This window comes from Amphibalanus amphitrite, unplaced genomic scaffold (assembly GCF_019059575.1).
Source record: "Amphibalanus amphitrite isolate SeventyFive unplaced genomic scaffold, NRLGWU_Aamphi_draft 000349F_arrow, whole genome shotgun sequence".
Taxonomy (NCBI): Eukaryota; Metazoa; Arthropoda; class Thecostraca; order Balanomorpha; family Balanidae; genus Amphibalanus; species Amphibalanus amphitrite.
Window position 1 is genome coordinate 361,855 of NW_024881844.1, and position 25,256 is coordinate 387,110.

At 50.4% G+C, this 25,256-nt stretch overlaps 1 protein-coding gene across 1 annotated transcript in view; it reads left to right on the forward strand.

Annotated features, from left to right (window-relative positions):
• LOC122389224 overlaps positions 1–25,256 on the forward strand; it is a 52,491-nt gene that overhangs the window by 5,490 nt on the left and 21,745 nt on the right. The window contains exon 2 of the mRNA XM_043381052.1: positions 10,306–10,724. Coding sequence (XP_043236987.1) covers positions 10,649–10,724 — 76 coding nt within the window. The 5' untranslated portion in view covers positions 10,306–10,648. The remainder of the gene's footprint in view (positions 1–10,305; positions 10,725–25,256) is intronic.

A 25,256-nucleotide genomic window follows, 5' to 3' on the forward strand; every position in this document is an offset into this window, starting at 1 on the left:
GTTAATGTGAGAAGCTAAGCCCTGTTAGTGTGAGATGATGTTTTTCGTACTCCAGCGTAGATGGGTAGCCATTCGGCTTCCACGGTTGACAGTGATGACATCAGTCATCTTTTGCAAGCTCGTTAAAGATTTGGGCTGTAAAAACAACACCTAAGAATAAGCCCTGTTACTGATTGATCAGTTCTGAAGGTCACCCACCTCACGCTACCGTTACGTTAAGTGTCAGTTTATGCGACCCTGAGAGATGTTCACGGTTCTTCTCCGTCACCCTCACACCGCCGTGTGGGTGCGTGAGTGAGATTGGGTGTTTGTAGATGCCGTAAACACTGCCGATATTTCACACTAACACCGGCCGTCTAACGAGCCTCATATGCGGCCGATAATTAGCTGCGAGCAGACACCGCCAAGAGTTGACGAATTAAAACAGACTAGCACAGCTGTGTTACTGAGATGCAGTCTGCAGACACACGCATCTCGTCATTTAGAGCTGCATTGGCTCATAAGATTTCTCACGAATCTCGATTCAATCTGGTCGAGACTAGAGTTGCAAAGTTTTCCCAATGGGCTGCTACCGGCACCGCCCCGCCCCACACAAATTTTCTGGGATACCGGCATGCTACCACGCCCCAAGCAAAAAAAACGCCAAATTACCGGCATACCAAAAAACCTGCATTCTTGATTCTGGCTAACCCCTATACATGAGATGCCACATTTTGGCAATTTCAGTAACCGCCCCACCCAGCAGCCACCCATTGTCCAACCAAAACTACCAGCAGCCTGATGGTGACTGAGTTCGCTCCACAAATACCACAATTTTGAAACTCAATTCCAGTCTACAGCTGCTAAAATATCACCTGTAATCAAAAAGGTATTGCCTACAAAAAGCATTAACACATTCATCAAAAAAGCAAGGGCAAAAAGAACTTAAATTACTGAAATGTGTTTCTGAAGACTGCACAGTGAGCAGCAATCACATTTACCACAAGCGTTCTTATTTTCCACATTCTCCTAAAATGTTGCAGGTACCTACCAACCAAATAATGAACTATAGATAGTCACAAATCACAATATAAAAACTACAGATTCGGCCATGTTCCTAACTGAGGAAGCGAGATCAACATCACAATCAGCTTTTTCCTATCCGCCAAGGCCATTCTATCCGCCATGGCTTGCTGGCTCGTGAGTAATATACGAATCATGTAAAAATATGTGTTGATAACTCACTTGTCCTGAGAAGTCACCAAATAATCCGTTTAAAAAACGATATAATATCTCCCCCATCTCAAATGCGGGAACAAACACAAGGTTATGAAGGATTCGAAACAGATGCGCCATAACACAGTTTTTAACCAGCTGATTAAAACACTGCAAAAAAAGGTTTTAGGACTGCAAACTTCTGCCTCGTGAGTGATTTTATTTATAAAAATCATCCAACACGATATTGAATTCCAATGAAATCAACACTGTCAGTGTTATTCACTACAAGAAAATTGATTTCTCTTGAGTGATTCAACCAAAAGGGCATATGAATTAATATTGCGTCATCAGCTTACATCCTTTCTTTAGGGGACAGAGCATCTTAAAAGTCAATCCTTGGTTGCCTTTGCGCCACATTGCGCCACTTTGTATCCATTTGGTCTGCAGTCTGCATGTTGTGTTTTCTTGTAAAGATAAGACAAAATGCCATAATAGTAGAAAATGTAAAAAATGTAAAAACATGACCTTATTTCCTCGATAATTGCCAAAACTAATGCTGTACAAATATATACTTTATTTGAAAGATGTAATATTTCGACCACAGGTCTTTTTCAAACAGTTTCAAATTAGAAAAGATAGCATTTCCATTTGCCGCATTTCCAACTGCCTTTCAACAAAAATTTATGGTTGAATCGTGCCCACTAGCTCACTCGCACCACTCATGAAATATTTGGCTAGCAAAAATAGCATCACATAGGTCACCTATTTTTCAAAATACATAGTTTCAGCCGTACGAGATAAGTTTAACATACCGACTGACCATAACACAAAACATCCTACAGGCCTTCGCCATTATTTCTCACAATTTCGTCCAAAGTCACCCAGCTGTCTACAAGGCATAACAGATGCAGCATGCCAGCAACTATCATATGCTGTCCAGTGTCCAGGCTTTTACACATTTACGTGTCTATCCGTCCAGTATTCACATAACACCGTAACACCAGAATGGAATACAAAGAAAGCAAAGATGGGCATAATTGGCATAATCGCATTAACATACCTATAGCGTTCAATGCCATAACATATAGCGTTCGATGCCCATAATCAAAAACACACATAGTCTGCACCAAGGCTATATAAACCAGGTAGAACGCTCCGGGAAAAAAGTTGGAAACAATAAATTAGTTGCGGCATTCCCTGATGACGCGAATGTGGGTCAGCGGCTGGCGGCCGGCCGCCGCTAACACTGTATGAGGAGGGATACGCGGAACTTTTGCTTGTTGGTGATTGCGCTAGGCAGTTAAATGGTAATGTTAGGATATGTTTCGAAAGTAAATTGAACGGCGCTTCGAACACCGTCAATGAATTTGCGATACGACGACTATTTGTTTAGTTAGAGCCGGCGAACTTTTACCTTCCGACCGCGCGCGGAGGCGATGATGGTGCCACACTGGCGGTTTTACGATAGCTCAAAATTCTTTCGAGATAAAGAGATGAAATTTGACATGTCCTATCTTTTGATCAAGCTGGATCTTATGGTACAAGTCGCATATTTAAGGTAGGTCAGGTTGTTGACCTATGTTGTCGCTCGTGAGCCTCTGCACAGTCCAAAAACAACGCAATTTCTGAACACTCAGTGCCAAGAAATCCTTCACAGAAATATGACACTTGGCAGAAAGAAGAGTTGTCGGTTTCTTACCGTTCGTATGTGTCGTGTTTTCACAAGAGTTTAGTAAGGTCAGGTCCGTCACGTGACCTCCCCTCATAACTCAATAGGTTTACGGGTTTACTATCATAGAAGCGTTTATCAATCGCCGGAAATCTTAGCCAATCCCACTGGACACTGGATCCATACCCACATGGGGCCCTCCTGACTGGCCACTCCCTCTGAAATCCACAATAACATTGGGCTGCGGCCACGGTTATGTATTAATGCTTTTCACTAACAGAAATACAACTTCAACCAGCACAGTGCACGCCGCCACAACAGTCCGACCCACGTCCCTGATATCGACTAGCTCCCGGCCGGATGCACATACGCGGAGCCAATCAGTCCGAATGTGACCTGCAGCTTACAATTGCTGTGTCGCATGGCGCATGGCACAGGACGATTCCTAGCAGCTGTCGGCTGGAGTGGAGAAACAGCACGTTGCGACAAACCGCGCCGGCGACAGAGCTCAGCAGGGCTGGTTGGAGGCTGGAGCCGGAGGTAAGGGCGGACACAGGCACAGACATTGCAGGACAAATAACAGGATGTCAGTTAGGGATATAATTCAAGACGAATGATTCAAGACGGACTGAAATAATACACATTTTGCTCACTTGGATACCAACTTCAAACTTGACGTTTATGTATAGCACCATGGAATCAATGGGCACACAGGAAAGAAACAAAAGATGAGGGTTTTTTAACTCAAGGAAGTAAAACAGCCCGAAGTGCAGACAAGCACATACTTTTGGTAATAGCTATCAGCTGTCCTACTCCTCTTCTCCCTTCATCAACTACTGGACACATTTGAAGCATCATATATAGCACCAATGTCCATAACCAAAGCTTGCAAGTAGTTTTAACTTCTATGAAGCCAGGGGAAATGTGCCTACATTATGCATGTAAACTCAAAATTACACATGCATGACAAAGGAAGCTTATGTAAAGAGAATAGTTGACAAAAGCATCTCATGGTTAAAATTATTCAAAACTGCACACAGGGCAAACATAAAAAGCAGCAAGTGTACTGTTCTGTTATGCTAAGAAATAGTCCAAAACAAAATACAATCTTTTCATGTGTGAACTGGTTGTTCTTCTATGCCCCTTCATCCATATCTTGATTACAGATGGGCTGTTACTGTAGGCTGATGAAGTGACACTTGATTGCCTTTGTGCGAGTTTCAGTTGCAGCCTCCTTGGTGCTGCACTGGAAAGCAGATTGAATTGAATGCCTCTGAAAGATAGGAATACAGGCAAAGTTAGCTGTAGTAGTGTCAATGATAATAGACATGACATTTTTGTTCTTTGACATACATTTGTTGAAGTACAAAAAGGTACAAAATAAATTGGTTTGTTTCAAGACACGCACACTGCACAAAGCCGCACAGACATTACACAGGCATATGAAATTGGTATACATAAAAATTGATGATTAAAAAGGTCAAAACTTGCAATAATAATTGAAGTAAAAGTTACAATCACAATCATTTGATTTAAAATGACTTGACATGCGTCACAAGACGCAACGCTCCTATTCTTTTATGCTTTCATTATCCTCCACATATCAACCAGCTTGATACCAGGCTGTGCAATAGTGTGTACATAACCCCATGTTGCCATTTTATTAGAGCAAGTGGGATTACAACAACAATGCTAATGTCAAACCCACATCTGCAACCCGTACTGCAGTTTCAATCACCTTACAAGCACACCTTCTGGCAGTTTGATAGGCAGAATGGTCATTACTACTTTCCCCTCATATTCAACACATATTCCCTTTATACAGATACAGTTTAGACCTGGTTATGGCAAGCACTTTCGAGAAAAGATATGATTAAAGTCCAAGACAAAGGTCGAGAGAAACAACACCAACATAAAACACCGACTATGTAGCACTAATACTGTCAAATTCATAAAAATATATACATGAGTCGATCACAAATTCACTGTAGATTTCGAAAATGGTGTCAAATGCCACTCAAATACCCCCATTCGCATGTACGAAGCAATAAAACACTGACCTTCAATTCCGCGTGCCATTCTCCATAGGCCACTGTGTATTAAATAACGCGTTCACTGATAGCAAAAAAAGAGACCCACATATGACGCGTTTGCTACCAGCCAATCAGCGCTCGAGTTACCGAGTGCTGATTGGTGGAGAGGGCCGTCGTCAGCAGCTAATTACACGTTGTTTTCCTTGAACATGTGCGTGAGCGCTGATGCTGCTCACGGGCTGTTGCCATTTTTCGTAATGCTGAAGGCACGGGAGCGAACCCCCCTGGTCTGCACCCTCCCCCCTCCCTCCCACACACACACAAACACTATCTAGCTTTGAACGCGTGAACATACGCAGTACCTAGTGCACAGTACATATACAGTACACATTTACACATACATCGGCGTTGTTCCTAGCATTGTTTACCTTACAAAATAGGCCAAGACGATACATTACTGTTGAGTTCCGGACGGTTCTTTCTTATCAGCAGCGATTCAGCTATTTTACGGTCTGGATGGTCTTTAGACTTGTACAATATTTTAATTTTGAGCGGAGCAGACGTCCCATCTACGATACTGTCACCGTGTTTCTCCGTAAAGTGATCACCCAACGGAGTGTCAGGGGTCCTGTTGGTCATGTCGCGCACGTGTTCATTGAACCTGAGGTATTACTATTATTGAACATGTTCCTCGCACAAGCACTAACCTCATTAAAGACAAAATGCCAGTTTAATTCATTTTCATTTCATTTTGGGACCAAAGTTGGGCTCAGGGCTACCTAACACCTGCCTTTTCAGCTGGATTTTCAGTGTCAAATTCTTTGTAGAGTATCTCAGACCACATCTCAGGACTCAAGGCCAGTTTCCAAACAATGTGTTTTGTGATGTTTTGATTCTGCCTTTTGCCTAGGGAATGTTGCCATGAACATTTATTTATTTTAGTTATTGTATTATGCCTATTACCTACCATTAGACTTACTAATTGGTTGTGCTTTTGCAACATGAATGAGTATTCTTTGTCTTCCTTTTGATAGACCACAGCAGATTCTTGACAATTCTAATTAGAGCCAAACCTGTGAAATGCTGAGGTTCATGTGTTACCCCTACCCTTAGCAATGGAACTTCAACCACAAAATGTATTTTGCAGTGGCTAAGATTGCTGTTATTACAATTCAATAGCCTCTTAGTGTCCAAAGTTTGAATCATATGCTGATAATTTTTTTTTGTGCAAAATCAAAAATACCGGCATGCTACCGGCAAGACATGCCAGATACCACGAAAAAACCTGCGGTAGTGAAAAATTACCGGCATGCCGGTAGTGCGGTAGGGAAATTTTGCAACTCTAGTCGAGACTCAGCTAGCTGGAGGTCACTGGGCCTGGACATTGGGCAGTTGCTTGCTTCGCTTCCTCAAGCTCCAGGGCTCCCCGGAGAGATCCCGTGACGGTCCTCCGCCCCACTCGGCGACCAGCGCTGAGGGCACACGCCCCGCAGCACGCCCCGAGTGGCCGCGGACGCTCTGACAAAAACAAACAGTGCCGGCCATAAACAGCTCCCCTGCTGCGGCCTCAGCCCTAATGCAGCCACTGCGGCGTATGACTGGATGGGACAGGGGAGGTGGTGTCAGTGCAGGACACAGAGTTCCAGCGCCGTCCTCCTGGCACTGTTTGGTCAATGGTCAGTTGGGACTGATATACCACATCGGCTACAGCCTACATGCCAGCAAATCCTTTTCTTAAGGTTTGCCAGATCATCATGAAATGGCGGCACATATGTAGTTATCAGTTTTCCAAATATGGCTAATTACCTGTGACGGTGAGAGCACCAACTTATCTAGTGACGACCGTCCTGGTGCTTTGTTAGAAAACGGAGCGGTCTGAGCATACTGCTCCATGCCCTCGCTCCGGCGAGGAGGGGATATTCTGTGTGCACTAGACGGCCGGCGGAGTCTGCATTCCGCATCCGACACAATGCTCTGTTTCGAGTCCCGAGGTGCCACTGTTCCGAGTCGTAGCGACCTGTCCGCTGCAGGTGCCGTTCAGAAGAGGCTGCCAGACACGGTGGCGTTGCCAGCTGGCCAGCCCTCCTGGGGTCATGACCTTTGTGCGTCATCACTGACGGCGTAGTAGCCATTTTATTCAAGACAGAATTAAAAGTGGACGACGCTTGGGATGTCAAGAGTGCTGAACCTGTATCTACAACTTTTTTCCGCCATATTGTGTTTTCGACAAGGCACCCAGTAGCAATGGCATGGGTGCCGACAAGGCACCCCATGACATTGCCACCAGGCTTTGACTTTTCTCTTATTTGCTAATACGAAAATTAAAACAGCGCGGACCCGAGAAAGACGAAATGAACTTTTGATTGAAAGCTGTCGAATCTGTCTAGAGTAAACCTATAACGCGCGTGCAAAGTAAGACGGCGAGGAATGCAGCGGTATCAATCAGACCACCAGAGACCAGCACGCCATGCTGGTATTTGAACCGCCAGAGGACGTCGATGATAGGCGCTAGTCTCAGTAGTCTTGCCATGGATACTCCCATGCCGCCTCCAGTGAGACTGTTCATCAGAGTGTCCTTGACCTTTGTCGTGGAATATCCCAGATATATCGGGCCGGCAGATCACGAGTTTCAGCTGAATTCGGGCCAATCGTCGGGCCTGGCATCCTGCGCCCGTCTGACTAAACTCTCCGTCTCGATAGAGTGAACTGGGATGAGGATCAACATTGCATGACGGTGAAAAGTGACGCACCGTTAATTTCTTGGACTTGTGTTTGACGACACGCTACATGGTCGATGAGATGAATATCCGAGATGAGTCCGAGACGACCTCTGTCGCGCCGCGGGTGAACCGTTGTTCAGCCCCCACTGACCGGACTTCTGACCGATGTCGGTGCACCCCCTGACCGCTCCGCCGCCGGTCGGTCTTATATGTTTACCCCAAGCCGGTCCTGTGACCTCCGAGGCCACGTGCGGTCCGTCACAGCTGGACAGCTTGTCGGCCCCCGGGTCAGTGCCGCACCTATCGCACCCGGGCCCGTCGGCGGCTCTCGCTGGCCACGCTCCGGTGATTGATCGGACCATTATTCCATCCGACACGGCTGGGAACCGGACAAGGTCATATTGCGCAGGCGAGCCGCAAGTACCGGACGGCTTACGGTCTTATGTGTTGGTGTCTCAACCATGCCTTGGCTATGAGAGAAATGCGCCCTGTTTGAGGTTTACATCCCTGTACGTTCCCAACAGATGGGTGGACACAGCTCTCCAAAAGATTTTCACCCATGTGTTTTAATGGTTTTATGTGGTTTAATGTCGTTTCTAATGTATCACACTCGTCACCAACCCGCGCAAGACTACATGTTCGTCGTTCATGACACTGTATTTATTGCGTAATACCGAGATAAGCCTCTGAGGCTGCTCCCAATAATTCGGATTTGTTGGCACTGCTCTGGCTGTAGCCGTGACGACATCCACGCACCGACCTCGTCACGGACTCGGGATCTGAGCCGGCCGGCGCTCCGCCGCTGCCGGTAGCGTCCAGGGCACTAGGGGTAGAGCCGCTGTAAGAAAATGGAAACCATGGCCAGCTCAGTCGGGGTTGCTGATTGATCGCTCACTGTGTCCAGGTACAGGGCAAGTCGCGTATACTCAGCGCTGCTCAGCTAAAATGAGCTCTCTCGCAACATCTGCGACACGGATCAAGTTGAGTGAACACATTCACTGTTGCAGACTGTCACCAGCGGTTGCTCCATGGGGCCACCGTCTTAGTTCGCTGTCGCCGAGTCAGTCAGCCCGTTTCCAGTGACGCCTTGTTCGAATATGAGCATTGCTCGCTGGAAGGGTCGCGCATGTCTTCACCTTTCTCCACAGCATCCGAATACCTACGGGCCAAATGAAAAGGATATCTTCCGGGGATTTTCGTGAGAGTTTGTGCATTTTACAATTAAACTTGTCATTGGACTTACTCAACGTAATATTCGAAATATTTCATATTTTATTCGTATTAATGTTGAAATCTGCCCCCTTGAGCTTATCGTATCGACGCTCTTGCAGGTGTCAGTAACAATGTGTAAAACAGCCGTTCAAAATCACGGAGAAACGAGCGAACGTCATCGAAACGCTCAACGGAGTAGAACAGCTGAATGAAATCAAGGTTGGAACGTATAACGAGCTTTCAACGCTCTCCGAGGCGAGCTGAAATTAACCTTGATGATAATCGTTTTCAGTTTAGTGTTGGGAAACGAGTATAACTTTAATGAATCCAATTAAGCTCTGGTAATTAATTATTTTAAGTGCTGAGCTCACCTTTTGAAGCTGAGGTCTCTCTCCTCTCTCCTCTCTATTCCTCTCTCTCGCTCTCTCCCCCTCTCTCTCTCTCTCTCTCTCTCTCTCTCTCTCTCTCTCTCTCTCTCTCTCTCTCTCTCTCTCTCTCTCTCTCTCTCTCTCCTTCTACCTACCGACTCTCACAAATGCCTACCGAAACGTCACATCACGCTACCGGTCAACTTACTCGTTGCATGCTGTAGCGTTTACTCTATTCTTTACCGATCAATTCCCGGAGGGCTGCTGACTGGCCATTGTGCTGCGTAATTATGACGCACCGCTGTGTACCATGCGTATCACCACAGCGATGACGCATGCCAAACACGGCCCATGTGCGCCCATGTGTGGCGACGCCACACTTTGTTTGCACGCAGCTGTGAAATAGTGCGCACGCTTTGAGCTCTGACACATGTCTGACCGCAGCCACCGCCTCGCGCCACACACTTCCGACCGCACCGGACATGTCACCGCGCCGCGCCAGATGCTCTGCGGTCGGCACCGGGGACCACGCACACGCGCCCCGCCCCTGCCCCGCTCCCACCTCCGCCCCGGTCTCGGCTGATGTCATCGTGCCTCAGTCCTGCGTCTGGTGTCTGTATTCCATGAGGCGTGCGTTCCGCCGTCTGTAGTCTGTGTTGTGGCGTGTCTGGCTCTGACTTTTACTCAGATTCCATTCGTCTGCTGACCGGTTGGCGCAGATGTCCAGTAGACTGCGATATGGTTTGGTTTCACTTTTATTAGCGGTCGCTCGGCGCCGCGGTGGGTGGTAGGCGGTAGGCGGTGCCTCTGTACCGGCCCGACGCTCCTCTGAGACTCGGCTCGGTCGGAGGCGCTCTGTGTCGGTCCTGCAGTCGGTCCAGACCCCCGCCGTGTGGTGGGTGCGGGGACACGGCCGCGGGAGTCGGTCGACCCCCGCTGGGAGCGGCACACCGAGGCCGTCCACCGGGCCGCACGGTTGCGTCACTGGCAAACGGCCCGACACGCGCCGTGGGCCATCGCCGACCCGGGCCGGCCCCGCCCGTCCAGGTGCTCCCCTCCCTCCCCGGCCGAGCCGCCACTGACCGCAGGCTCTCTACTGTTCCCAGGTGCCGCGCCGGAGTCTGACCGACAGCCCCGGGCCGACCTCGCCTCTGAGCGGCCGACGGACCACGGCGCAACGATCGGAAACGGCCGGAAACGGGCCGACCACAGAGGATCAGACGGTGGCCTCACGGCGATCAGACAGCGGCTGAGGGTGATTACCAACTGAGCGGACAAGTAGTTACCACTGAGTGAGATAAAGAACATCTACTGAACGCTCAGTGTCGGTTGTCAGCACACGACTAGCGAACTCGCTGTGACCGTTTAGTGAACGTGCAGTGGTAGACGAGTGCGCGGTGAGCTGTGATATGCGGTAGCGCAACTCGCACTGACCTCAGCTGGGTCGCCATGGAGTCAGCACGGCTACCGCTGCCCCTGGTCTGGCTGGTCACCGTAGCAGCAGTCTGCTCTTCACTAGTACAAGGTAAGCTACTTGGGAATTGTAAACACACCCTTCCTTTCTGGCTTGTCGGTGGTGTTTGGATGGCGTGGTGCCGTCTTTATCACCGCCACAGGTAAACTATTCGAGTAGATCCTTGGAATTCATGCTTCCCATGAGCGCCATAGTGCCCACCGAGAAAGTTGTTTCGGGAAAGTTATAGGAGGGGAATTAGGGAAATCAGCGAGATGTGAACGCCTATAGCGGTCAGACTCGCTACGCATGTGTGCGACGGTGGCTGTAAGTCGTTAAAAGCGTCGTAAAAACCCTGCTGGGAGTAAACCTGCTCGCGGGTACTTGCATACCGGACAGGAAAGTATAGCCTGCGAGTATCTGAGCCTGGCGTGGATAACGCCTCACTAAGTTACGGCGCCGGTTCATGGAAGCGTTGGACGTAAATAGCTGGCGTGTTCCTAGCAAACGTGCTTGCAAAACATGGTCCCACCGCGTAACTTATATAGAAATTAGGCAACCGATTGGCCCAACTCGATAAACGACCAGAATCGGTATGATAAATCTATCTGCATCCATAACACGCGTATGTACCTGGAGTTTCATTCGCTCTTTTGTCTTCCACGCTATCTCTGATCTTGATTGTTTTGATTTTATCTTAATGTTGGAAGTTTCGTGGTAATCACACCTGAGTGTTAATGAGAGTTTGCTAAGACCCGCAATCGTTAAGCAAGTCAAGCCACGGAAAACGTCATGAGGCAATATTATGTCTTCAGGCGCCGGTAGCCTGCTCTGCTATGTTAGTGGCTTTTCATTCAGCGTAGATTCTTTGCCGGCGCACTCTCTCATGCGGATCGACTCGAATCACTAAATCAGTGCCGCTCAAACATCGACTGGAGCTGGCGGCTCGGCGGCGCCGTATCGTCACTATACCTATGGCCCCGGATCGGCTCCGACAATGACGCGCAACTCGGAGACCACTCCTGCGGAACGGTGTGGATCGTCTCACTCACGGGGCTGAATCCACCGCGCCGCGCCGTACCGTAGAGAGTGGGGCCCCATCTCACTGAGAGTGGGGCCGCGCGCCGCGCCGGCAGGACCAGGATGCAATGGGGAGAAATCGGGAGCAGGCCCGCGAGCTGCACTGACGGGACACGCTTCAGTGACCCCGGTCATCAGCTGGGGTCACCGGGCGATGCCGCGTGCTGAGACTGTGTCACCCGGCTGGTGTCGGCCCCGCAGGGATACCGGGGGGGGGGGGGGCTGACCGCAAACCGTGGGACCCGGTCGGACTGAACGAAATCGTGAGCCGGTCGGACTGAACGAAATCGTGATTGCACCCAATTGGGTTACTGTCTGCAGCCACGATAAATGTCGTTTAAACATTGCGGCTTCCGAACTATGGCCATTCATAAGGGCATTGCACAATGCGATCCTTGCGGTATGTCTCTTAAACTGTTTTGCTTTCGTGCCTCGTATACTCGTATGATAAACTACCTGCCGCCTATCGTGTGGCCTTCACCTATTTGTTTGATAACGGAATAGCCAATAATTTACGTAAGGGGATGGGAGAATGGACAATCACGACAGCCGAAGGGTGGCTGGTTTTTCCAAGCGTCGGGCGTTTCGAGACGGTCATTTTGGTATACGCATTTTACCGCACGTTTGTTGCCAGCTATCTTCTTTAGGGCACAGGAGCCGCGCAAATTAGGCTCACGTCAATGGTAGCATTTCAAGAAGATATGTGTTATAGTATGCAGTGCTACTGCTTACATAACCTTATCCAGTCATTCGAATTGCATCATCAGTCAGCAACACCAAATGGCCTTCTCGAAATCAGACCATCAAAAATGCATGCTGTGTCTTTAGGTTTGTTATGCTGTCGAATACTTGTCATCCACTTGTTTACCCATGACCTTCATGTCGATGGATTGTGCTGTATGTACCAGTCGAGCGTTTCAGTCCGTTCCTGAAGGCGTCGTGCTGTTGTGAACGTCTATCTCCCCGCCCGACCGCCACCTCTATCCAACTCTATGGGCCGGGGTGATTGCACCACCCCACCGTAACCGCCGGCAGCCTCTGGGTCTGACCTGACCTGACCCGACCCGACCTGACCTGATCTGACCTGACCCGACCCGACCCAGGGTCAGCCGCGGTCAATAGTGCCCAGAGCCGCCGACGGCCGTTCGCACGGCCCGGCTGTCAGTTGTCGGCCGGTTTTTACATTGATCCATCGTCCGGCGTGTCAGGTGATTAGTGAGCGGAGTGGGCGAGGGGATTAGCTAACGACGCGCCCCGCGGCGGCCCGGTTCGTGACGAGCTGCAGATCGATCGGTGCCGTCGTTAGCATCGAGAGTGATGTGAAACGATTAGACGAATGTGACGCAGATATGTGTCAAACTTGTTTTCTTTTGAATTTAGTTGGACAACAAGACCAGAAGGAGAATTGGATAGTGTTGACACCATGCTGCTATTTGCATTACTTCACCGTAAATGGAGATACAACCAAATAATTTAAAAAAAGTGTTTACATGCAATTGAAAGCTCGCCCACCCGTAAGATCAGCATAGCTTGGCAATGGGCATGAACCAGCCACAGCGGAAGTTAGATGTAGGACGTAGGTACCGTCTCTTTCCCGACCCGTCTCCCCACATTTCCTGGTCTCTCTCCATTCCGTCATGTTCCGCGGCCATCGTTTTTGCGGCGGACCGTATGAACCGTTCCGTCATTTCGCAGAGGACACGGGGCATGACCGGGACCGCTAGGGACTCGGTCTCGGGTCTCGGGAATCGGTCCCTCCCCCTCGCCTCTCGCACTGGTCACGGTCGTGGGTGCCGCGCCCGGCCGGCCGCCCGTGACCGACGGTCATCCTGACAGCAGAGTCGTGGGTCGGGAGCCGGGAGTCGGGACTGCCGGCAATGTCAGCAGTGTCCCCGGCGGGCATCGGACCCTGGGTGGCCCTCATTGCGTACTGTTAGCCACCCCGAAGACACCTCCCTTGCTGCTAAGAATCTGCCGAGCCAAGACAAAGGCAGTGGGTGGTGACTGTGAAAAAGTGCTCAAAGCTGCGCCCTCGGACTTGTGTTTGGGAAAAGCTGACAGTTTGGATAAATACTGATGCGGCAAATGTATAGCTTCCTATGACCTATCAGCTGCTGTGCTCATTAAAAAGCCAATGCCAGACACATATTGTATCATGGTCTGTCTTGTTTCGGGGTGGTCTGTTGCCGGACATCTGTCGCTACCAACATGGGGTGAGCCCTGGACCACCGACACTGTGACCATGGCAGTCTGCCGACACAGTGCTTGTGACTCTGACGGTCTGTCTCAGCGGAGCCCTGAATAAAAGACTTTTTGTTGAGAAAAAAAAAATCCAACCCAAAATCTCATTCATTGCCACCCTACATAGGCACTAAGCGCCGATGGTCCCCTCTCGTCTGCATTAAGGTCTCTGCTGGTGTCATCGGCTTTCCAGTTAAATAAACTGTCTTAACTGTTTTTATTCAATCGTCCAACCATCCGGCGGTGCTCATGTTTTGTCGATCCCAGAGTTCAGGTTAGCAGGCCCGGTCCCGGGTACGCCCACCGTTTGTTGTTTATTTCGGCGGACGTTTTTACTGGGCCGCTCTGTCGCTCTGTTGATGTCATCGTCTGCTCTTTGGACGTTCATATCTCATGAGCCTCCTCTCTGCCCAGTGTTCGCTGTCTAGTCCTGCTTCTAATTGGCCGACGTAACTGGTCCTGTTACGTCCGCTTGCTGATTAGTGGCCGAAAAGGATGGCATGGCAAATCTTATTTCAGCTGAACGGGACTATGCTGACAATTTCGCATGTGAGATCGTTGCGCAATGGTTGATTATTCGATTAACCACTACGGAGATAATTTCCAATGCGGGAGTAACACGCACAGACATCCGGGAACGTTCAGCAGTGTGTTTATGCACGTGTGAAGGAGAACTGGTCAGCTCCAGTGAAGCGGCGTGTTTACATCCTGCGTTAACGGAGAACTTGTCAGATGCAGCGGACAGGCGATCTGAAACGGCTGGTGGGAGCGCGATCGCTAAAATTGGACCCGGAATGGGCTGTCGGAGAACACTGCTGCAGCTCACTGCGAAACTTCAAAACAAGAGGATGTTTTCAGTAATGGCATTAGGCCGTATAAGGATAATAAAGAGGCACCGTGACAAGCTGTGAGCATGTCGTTCTTACAGCTTAAGAACGGCGCCCTTCTGAATGTTGATGAAGCCTCTTGAATATCAACAGATAACGCTCCCATCCCAGTGACAAATGATGTGTCCTTTTAGTTAGTGACGCAGCTCTTACTGATGTCGGCAGCCTGCGGCGCCATATTAGTGATAGCGAAGACCCGCTCAGTCAGGATGGCGCTGCTTGTCCAAAAATGGCGTCCCTCCAAACCCAAAATATTCCTCAAAGCTCTGCAACCTCTTTTGGCTTCGACCTCTCCAGGCTCTCCACCTCTAGCCATTACAAAATGCATTTGTATCGGTTGAGTTCATACTACCCACGACAGATAAGGTATTCTCTCGTGAGACTGTGCAGACTCCTCTCTGCTGCGTCTGTCACCAGGCTGTTGGTCTGTGCGGCCGGCCGACAAACAGACAGCACCCTCTCCGAGCGTGACCGGGTTTTCAGCCGGTCACCGCCAGCCCTACTGAGACTTGCAGTGAGAGACGGACTGGATAAACACGGGCGCCAGAAGTCGGGAGGAATGTTTACCGCGGTCGTCTGACGGGCTCAGGCTCTCGGCTGACGGGCCTGCGGACTGTATCGGCCACCTTCTCACGTTGCACGCAGGTCCGGGTGGTCAGCAGACAACAACAGGCGGCTTATAATAACGCGCTGCGCTGTTTACCTTTCAGCAGTCGCATGTTTCGATCAGAAGTTGAAGGTAGGTATGCGGCGATACTCGTCTGCATGCATCGGCTCCACATAATCATCTGCAGGGTCTTGCTGTTTCCCTCGTGTACTTAACATTACTGTGGTGTTATCGTTTTTACTGATGCTGTTTTACGGTTTTAGGTACTAATGAAATAATTGGAATTCGAGGCAAGGTGCATCAAGGTTTCTGGCCAAAGCTCGAACTGAAACGCATCCTTTTTGCCCGAGGTCTTATAGTCGATACGCTGGCTTCGTTCCATCCTGCCCATGCCCAGTGCCCACCCACCCCTGACCGAAAGCGGCCGTCTCGGCATCTCGGTGGGGCGCAGTCGCCGTGGCCGCTCGGTACGCCTGTGGCCAGTGTCGGGGGTACTGGGTGTGACTATGGTCCGGTGTCGGCGGTGCTGGGTGTGACTATGGCTCGGTGTCGGGGGTGCTGGGTGTGACTATGGCTCGGTGTCGGGGGTGCTGGGTGTGACTATGACCCGGTGTCGGCCTCTCCCCGACCGGTCGGACTCCGGTCAGGCAGCGGTAACTGTCAGCGGCCAACCGACACCCTGCCGCGGCGCCGTCCGTGGCACCAGAGAGGTGCGCCGCCGCGCCCGGATCCGGCGCGTTTCCGGCGCTGTTCCGACACCCGTTGATCTGTGGGTGCAGCGGGATCGGTTCGGGGGCTGGGTACCTCTGGGGCGTCCAACAGTGCCGTCCAGCGAGCCAGCACGAAACCTGCCACGGCGAAGCGGCCTGCCGGCCTCCCGGACCAGTCGATCCTGATGCATCACGCTCTGAAACCTTGTCAATGTGTCTCTCATCATGCCCATAGGCAGATTTGAGCAGTGCCTTAGTTAAATGACACCCGACCATGTCTGGAGTATGAACATCAATCTGTCGATTCATGCTGAGTGCATTCAGAGCCCGACATGTCAAATGCTCGGCATATCTAAGCGCGTACCCAAAACCCATTGGTTCGATTCGAACAATGGCGAACTGGAATAGAAATGATTTGGTATGCCGAAACAGGTCACACCCGTCAAGCCTTGCATTTCCGAAACACGCCGGATGTGCCGGTGCTTTGCCCTATGGCCTCTTGAAGGGGTGATTAAACGATCGTGAGTGGCGGAGCGCCCCGCTGCATAGCACTTCATTGAAAAACATGAAGCCAATGGGTATCGCTCGTTGAACATGGAATCTCAGTTTCCTGTGCTGTTTTTGCTGATCAGTGACTTCTGAGAATACTTTTACATCATGTATGGTCAGAGTTTCAGTTGCCTAATTGGTTTGCGTAACTTGCTTAATTATCACCGGGATCAAATACACCGTTTTATCGAAGTTGCGTGGGTGGGCACACCGCTAAACCAGATAGATTTGGCGTGGCCTTTGCCTCGGCCTTTTTTGCATTGTACTTAATTCAATTAATCAACACTCACTTTCATTATTGTAGTTCATTCTCATTGTGTTCCTCCCTGCTCGCAGCCTGGCATGTTTCCCGAATCGAGGACAGGGCTGCCTGGGCGGAAGAAGTATAAATTTGTCCCTCGCCTTCTCCCTTAATCCGCGCCCCGTTGGGCTCTGCCGAGCAACGCCCCCCCCCCCCCCTAAGATCTCGAGAACCACGCAACCTAGCGACAAGCGGCAAACGGTGTTGGATAGCCCTATCAGGGAACTACCTTGTGACCCAATTCTATTGACCTAGGTCAAACCGATGACGTCACAGGTCACTAGGTCAGGTCAAAGGTCGAATTTTCACCGTTTACAGGCATTTCAAGAAATGCGTTGTAAAATCTAATAAAATGCATTTCATTGAAAATCATCGATGGGGAAATGTTCTTCAAACACATATTTTGCTATTTGAGGTCACTGATACCAGGTCAGGTCACAGAGGTCAGGTCACTGGGGGGTCACAATTTGAAAGTGTCGTGTGATGCATGTTTTATGGTCCATTTTACATGACAAATGCGATTATGTGGGTCAGGCAGACGTTTGGACCAGCTTAGGTCACGTTTTCGTCAAGGTCAGGTCAAGGTCAGGTCAAATTAGGTCAGATTTCAAAGTTGATATTTTTGCATAAAATGGGTATCGATTCGATGCAGCTCGTCACGGGGAGTTCAATGGGGGTCTTTGTTTTCCCTACGTAGTCTAGAATCGCTAAAAATTGAGTTCAAAAATTTGACGTCATCATTTTTGAGCAGTTTTTTCGCTATAACTTGGCCAAAAAACGAGATATCGGTCTGAAATTTGGTATGTATATAGAAGAGCACAGGAAATATCATATATATTCCGGTTTTTTCGAAATTCTCAAAAAATAGGATTTTTTTAGTTTTTCTAAAAAACATCAATTTTTTGAATTTTTGGGGTCAAAAACCCAAAATTTTGAAAATCCGAGATAGCAGTTTTGTAGCGCCGCTTTTTGTCTACTAGATAATATAAAGAACTTTGAAATTGCTTGGTAACTGTAGATTTGGCTAGCGTTTCAAGATTGCATATTTTTGCTCATTTTTGCTCGAACATGACCTCAGTTTGACCTCAATAACTCCTGACCTAAGGTGACCTAAGACTTGAAATTCGGTGTGAAGGTGTCAAATTGATGCCCGGGAAGGTACTGAAAATTTGGCGGCGCTGCGCGCCGCCGTTTTATTGCTATTCAGGAAAAACCACAGGGGGGGGGGGGCAAAATGCCCCCAAGGGGGCGAGGGCTAACTTCCCCCAATGACAGTGGATGTAGGTACTGGATTAAGAACGCACCAGTCCAGATAGCCTCGGCTCTGAATGCATCCCCTAAGCATAGTCTGCGTTCTGGCTCTTGATGTAAATTCGCTTATCTCTCACATCTCCGTGATGATGTAGCCGTCTTCGTTTACCCGACTGTCGTCTGGGTCAGATAGCGAGCGGAGAGCGGGTCTACTCTGGCCTAGCCCAGCGTAACTCTGACCGGCTGAGGTTTGTCAGTGACCTGACGTGGCTCTGATAAGGTGCCTGCCGGCTCCGGCCCACGTGGCACAAAATGTGCGCAAGGTGGAGACTGGAGAGGGCCGGTCAGTGATGTGATAATGGCGATGCCTCACAGGACGCATGGGACTGATCTCACTGATGTTAGTCTCTTGGTTTGTAGAGCGCAGAAGATGGCTGGATTGTTCATTTCTCGATTCTGATCTGCATCGATTACGTTTGAACTTACTGACAGCAATGCGATCAATCATGGAAATCATACCGACGCGATGTTCCTCTCGCTCGTGTGTCAGCGGAGCGTATCCCGTTTGAACGGCCGATCCGCCTGTGCGACGCCGCCGCAGTTGGTGTCGGCTGCCTCCTCCCTCTCTCCTCTCCCCTCCCCCTCCTTCCGCCGGCGCGGGAGTGGGTCACGGTCAGCGGCGCCGCCGTGGACGGACCGCGGCTGATGACGCCGCCGGCCGTGGGACGACGCCGCCGCGACAGGTGACGGCAGGCGTCATCAAACGCCATCAGACGTCATCAGATGCCATTGGACGTCACCAGAGGAAACCAAACGTTATACGGTGAAACTGACCGCCTGCGGGTGATGTTGGATATCGTATGGCGAAATCAGCTGGTGGCGTGTATGACGGACGGCTGGGTGTGTGGCTATGAACTTGGGAGGAGCAAATACTACATGTCGTTTGAATGGGATAGAGTTGATTGAGTCAGGTATCAACTAGTCGTCATGAGTTCAGGAACGTCAACTTTCTTATCGCATAGAAGCTGGTCAGCAGTACAATATTTAATCAGAGCTGCAGCAACTACAAAAATGATTTGCGAGGAAGGGAAGGAAGTTTTCAGCGTTTAGGCTTTACGCTTAGCTCATATATTTGTTCCCCTAACACACGAATGCACCAAAACATGCTAGCTAATGGGGAAGAAACATCACGGGGAAGGAAGACCGTTGTATAACGGCGAATAACATATCCTACAATCTCATTGTGTAATAAACTGAGTATGATGTTTTTTTTTTTTTTGCTAACATCAAATATTGCGCCTTTTAGGGTGATATTTTTCTGCATTGGATGGTAAACGACACAATATTGGATATTTTACTTCGCATATTTCGCATCACTAATTGATCCAGACAAAAGGTTTTCCGTGAAAGTTAATACGGTAGTTCCATGCTTTGTATGAACATCAAATATTTAATCGGATTCTAAGTGGCATCTTCCTCGCAAACAAATCAACTTTCCGTCTGCGCGCTAATCAGTACCACAGCATTCTCGAGACATTGAGTCGTGCTCTAAATATTCTCCATGATTGTGTATCCGACAATGCTATCCGGGAAAATTGATCTTCAGGCGCTGCATGTCACGATTTTCGAACAGACGCCATAAATTGACCGGAATAATTGCTGACAAGGAAACCTGTCTGAAAAAGTGACGGTGGACACTCAGACACACTCTTGTTTGTGGGAAACTGAGTGCGGCCCGCTGTGCGTGAGACAAACTGTGGGCTTGCTGCAGGCTCCCGCTCAGCCTACAGACCACTCTCAGTATCTCAGCGGACTCCTGGTGACCGTGGCCGCTGCAGTGCCTGTCTCTGCATGGGTCACCGCCACCGGCGCGGTCGCCGCCGGTCGTCGCTGCGCGGCCGGGCCGGTCGCCAGACGCCGCGCCGGCGCGCTGCATGAGACGGTCATCAGCGGTGACGCGGCCCAGCGCCGGCGCATTCCTGGACAGCAGTCAGCGGCTGGCGGTCGGCGCCGCGCCGCCCCTCTCATCAGCGCCGTCTGTTTGTTGATCTGACGGCGGCGCGGCGGGGAACTGCTCCTCTCCGTCCGACCGGGGCTCAGCGTCTCGTGTCGGTCCGCGGCTCCCCTGCAGTCCCGTCGCGTCCTGTTCCGGTCAGCTGAGGACCGCACAGGGTTCTAGTAATGATTGATGGCGATATTGTGAGTTGAACGCCTCTCGTCATTTCCACAAACAGCAATTTCGAATGTAAACCGATTGATTTGGATGTAGCGTCAAGTTGTCCCCTTTCAACTCGTTTTCAGGAACTTTTCAAGGCAATTGTTTTACTATGGCTAGGTTATCGTATGAATGTTGCTCTGTGAGCGTTTCCAATACAAAGTTTGGCCGCTAATTGTTCTGTACTTAGCGCTCTAGGTGGCACATTATGGCTGATTTACCGACAAACAAGGACATTGTGCCATATTTACCGGTGACCAGGCCCTGACCCGTCCGCGCGGCCAAGCGCAGCACGTTGGATCTCATCCATCTCCATCTTTGCGTCGTTCTTTTGGCCGCCAAGCGTGCACCGCCTATCTCCCCCGGGACGGGGTGGATGGCACAGGCCGGTACCGCCCCCGTCGCTACCTTGATGGGACCACTTGGCCATTCGTCCAATTATCGATTATCAGAAAATGGAAACACCGTTTCAAGAGCTGATTTCAGTCTTGACCTTTCACTGCGAGTAACTTGCGCTAGTTCATGAAGCCTTGACGTCCGCCTGATTTGTGTGGATAAAGGATGGAAGGGTATTGGAGCCGTCAAACAGCGGTCTTGTGGCTGACGTACCGCGCACGACCCCCATACCCCGGAGCGGTGCGGGGCAGGCACGCTGCGTGCCGTATCGGTGTGGCACAGCGCGCGCGCGCGGCCACCGCGCCGTGCGCCGTCCGTGACGGTCTGACTGCGCCGAGATGAAAGTCGTGATACGGGCGGAGAATGCGTCATTGAGCCCGTGACAAATGGAAACGGGGAGACTATTTACAGACGATGGCCGTTTAACGTGTCTCGAATGGCAGTCAGCGGCGCCGTTTGAGACGAAACAGACCGAACGACCTCGATCTGAAACTTCAATCAATGTGAAACTTTGAGTGATAGCCAGCAGTTGTCATTTCACTTGGTGTTGTATGTGCCTTTACTTTCAGTTTATCTTATTAGCTAATTTTTCGTCTATATTACGTTGCCACCATTTGGTATGAGGCCGATTGAAGAACATAGCTCTGCTGCACTCCTCACGCAACCTAAATCAAATTGAAAAATCATGTTGCGAAACATAGCGTATTGTCACGCTTTATCAGCTTACCGATGTCATGACGACTTACGAAAACGGTATGCATAATATTGACAAAGGAGACATGCGGGATGCATGTTCATTGTTCATGATGCTTAGCCACTGGAATTGGAGCGTGCGAACGTTGTGGTGCTTTACTACCCCATCTACGGCATTGCCATTGCCAGTTTATGGCTCCGGAAGCTGCTGGTTGTGAAACGACTTTTCGCCACACGACCTAAGGTGCATTCTCATTTGCTTCGCCACCGTCCCCCTGTAACTGTGGGTCGGGTCGAATTTCCAGCGGACTCGGGGATGTGGCGGACCCCCTCGACCACCCCCTCCCCAGCCAGAGATGCGGGCGCGCCTCCATGGCTGTCGATCGCTGTTTACCTGACCTTGGCAGGTGACGGCGGACGAGCGACAGGACCCGCGGCGCCGCCTCAGGGCCACTGCGCCACCCGGCTCGGGACCGGGAGCCCGGGGGCACGGGGCGGGACACGGGCGCCCTCAGGGTACGGGTGACTGTTGGCTAGTGACTCGAGGGCAATAACGATTTGTTCGCTTTTTAGATAAATCTGACTGTTTTAGGTAGCGTAGACTGGCTTGACAACAGCCGTGATCCTTGTTATTTTTGCATCTATCACAAGAATCATACAAAAGGTATCCGTAAACCTCATACATGGGTGGTTAAGCAATTCGTTGATTATCTTGTTTCCGTGGGTTTTGGCAGAACCCATCAATCATTTGGGATTATGGCTACTGTTAATGCAATGCATTGCTATGGAAGTAATCAAGATATGCTGTCTGACAGTAGCCACTAAGACTTCCTTACGGAGAAAGCCAGGGACTGTTATACCCATAAGTTTCCTAAGCTCATATATCGTTTTCCTCAGATATAATGGCTGCTCGAATGAGGACAGATCACGTGTTATTATGTCGGCCGAGAGCGGGCCGAAGCCAGCAGCGCTTTGGCTGACGATTTTCTTCGCCGGTCGTTTATCCAAAGTCCGACCTTGCCGGCTCTGACACAGTTGTTGTAACAGTAGCGGTCCGACCTGGCCGGTGGTGGCCGGAGGACCGCCCCGGGGCCACGCCGGCCCTGTCCTCGTCAGACAGGATAAGTGGGCGTCCGCGACCGACCAATCTGCCGCGCAGCAGCTGCCACGGTCTCCTCTCGTAGCTGGCCCGCACCGTCAGGTCGTCGGTCACCATATGACGCGCTGTCGCCGCCGTCAGGTGACTCCGCTGACCCAGAACGTGTTCAACTGACACGGGACCGACCAGCGCGGCGGGGTCCGCCGCCTCTGCTGCCGCGGTACGCTGCAGTTGTAGAATGAAGAGGCCGCTTTCCAGGGTGACGGCGCCGGAACTTGTCGCGCCAGATGTGAGAGACGACCACCGGGTGACGCTGCTGCAGTCAATGGCACAGAGGAGGCAATCACTGTCCGACCGGCCTCCTCTGCTTTCTGATGCCGTGACAGACTCATCTTGTCTGAGTTGTAGCTGCTCGAGATGCTTTTCGCCTGCGTTGGAACTTTCTCGTTAGAAGAGCGCTGGACTGTATTTTCCTGGCTTTTGTGGATTGCTTATGATGGCCGAGCTGACAAGATAAACCATTTTGTGTTGTGGCTGGATCCTTTGAGGGCACGTTCTGCCACGTGATTTTCATCAAGCGCTTGACGTGCCCTGCGTCCGTTGCAGCTTGCAGGCCGAGGCTACCCCGTTTCAGCGTGGGAGACATCCGCGTTTCGTTCGCACAGCTGCCTTCCCGGTTCGCATGATGTCATTGCTCGTCCGCTCTACCTCATACTGGTGACGTCAGCCGGCCAACAGAAATAAATTTCATCCCAGAACCTGAGCTGCACCGTGAAACTTTTACCCGCTTTCCATTGTGTCCCATGTGTTTGTGATCAGTCAAAGCTAGGCAGCTTATTGTGATTATTTTCCCGCAGCGTGGCTCTGTATCGAGACGTCTGATCACAGCTGGTCTATTTGTTCTTGATTACCTAATAGCCTGCTGTTTTCACGTTAGCAGCACATGCCTACATCCTTATTACCGGAAGCATCATTCTTCATCGAAGATACCAAAGGTCCGGCGGGACTCGCGCCTCAGTCGCGTCGGAAGTGATTTCTCCCACATATAAGCTCGATTGGCATGTGGCCTCGAACAATAGATGATTTAATTACCGATTGTCTGAGCCACGGCTCACCGTAGTCTGATGATGCGGAAGATTAATTGATGTCTGTGAGAATGATTCGTCGTCCAGTTCCGGCGAGGCTTTCTCGGCAGAGGGCGGACGGCTGTATTGTGTTGTTACTCCCTGGGGGTGGTGTGTTACGCCGCGAGTCGCTTCTACATCTGTCGGCAGTGCGTTCACGGGCGATAGTGCCAGGTGCTCTAATTATCCGCCCCGCGCCGTCCGTGTTGTGATTGGAGCGTGAGCTGCTTCTGATTGTAATCAGTAACAAGACGGGAAATAAATCCCACATGATGAACGCCACTTTCACAGCTGCGTTAGGACGAGCGAACGTAGGGCTGGGACAGATCGAGAGCGGAAGAAATCGAAAGTAGAGGAAGTCATTCCAGTTGTGATTGTAGCGACGCTCCGGAGATTGGCGTGGCCTCGGCTGTGTGAGTGGAGAGCCGCTCGAGAGAGGGCTCTCACGCTGAGAGCGAGCGCTGGAGGACACGCGCACCGGGCAGCAGATCCAGATCGGCCGGCCTTACTCGGAAGTCGAGCCGTCTTTCTCCCGCTCCCGCTATTCTAATCATGGACCCCGACTTGCGCCACCGCCGCTGTCAGGCCGCCCTCGCCTCCCGCTGCGCCCGTCTCGGTGCTGCTGTCTGTCCGTCTGTCTGTCTGTCTGTCTGTCTGTCTGTCTGTCTGTCTGTCTGTCTGTCTGTCTGTCTGTCTGTCTGTCTGTCTGTCTGTCTGTCTGTCTGTCTGTCTGTCTGTCTGTCTGTCTGTCTGTCTGTGTTTGTGTGCCTGTCTGTCTGTATGTATGTATGTCCATATGATAATCCCCGGCCTTCTCCATGGTAGGTAAGCTGTGCGTGGGACTCCCACTAGAGGTCTGCACCGGCCGGCTGCAGCCGCGGCTGGCTGCAGCCCCACGGCTGTGGGCCGGGGCGGCTGCAAATATCTCCAAGAACACGGCTACGGCTGTGGCCACGGCTGTGAGATTTCAAGCTCAATCTTAAGTACTCAAATATAAAATTTTAAATCCTTAATCTTACATTCTGATAAGCAGTCTAGCCTGTAAAAATCATGCAAAGGATGCCCAGCAACATTGAAAGTGGTGAAGCCTTTGAAAACCTGTAATAGTTTTACCATTTGCTGTAGGGGAGTTTGCTTTCTGGTACAGAATACTAATTATAGGTACCAATTGTTCCTTCATCATTAAGAGCTTGACAGTTTCAGAAAATGCAACATGTTGCATTGTCACATTCCTCTCAAATCAATCTCACCTGGTCATTAGGAGAGCACCTTACAGCTATTGAAGACGGGCGTTCAATAATTCTTTCAGGTAATAGAAAAAGAAATCACGCCTAGATGAAGGCAGGTAAAGGCTTCATAAAATATTATCTAAAATAACTCTCAGATGTATTTCTGGATTTTCGGCAAGTCCAATTACATAATATAAAACTGGCGCTTTATGTTCTAACTGG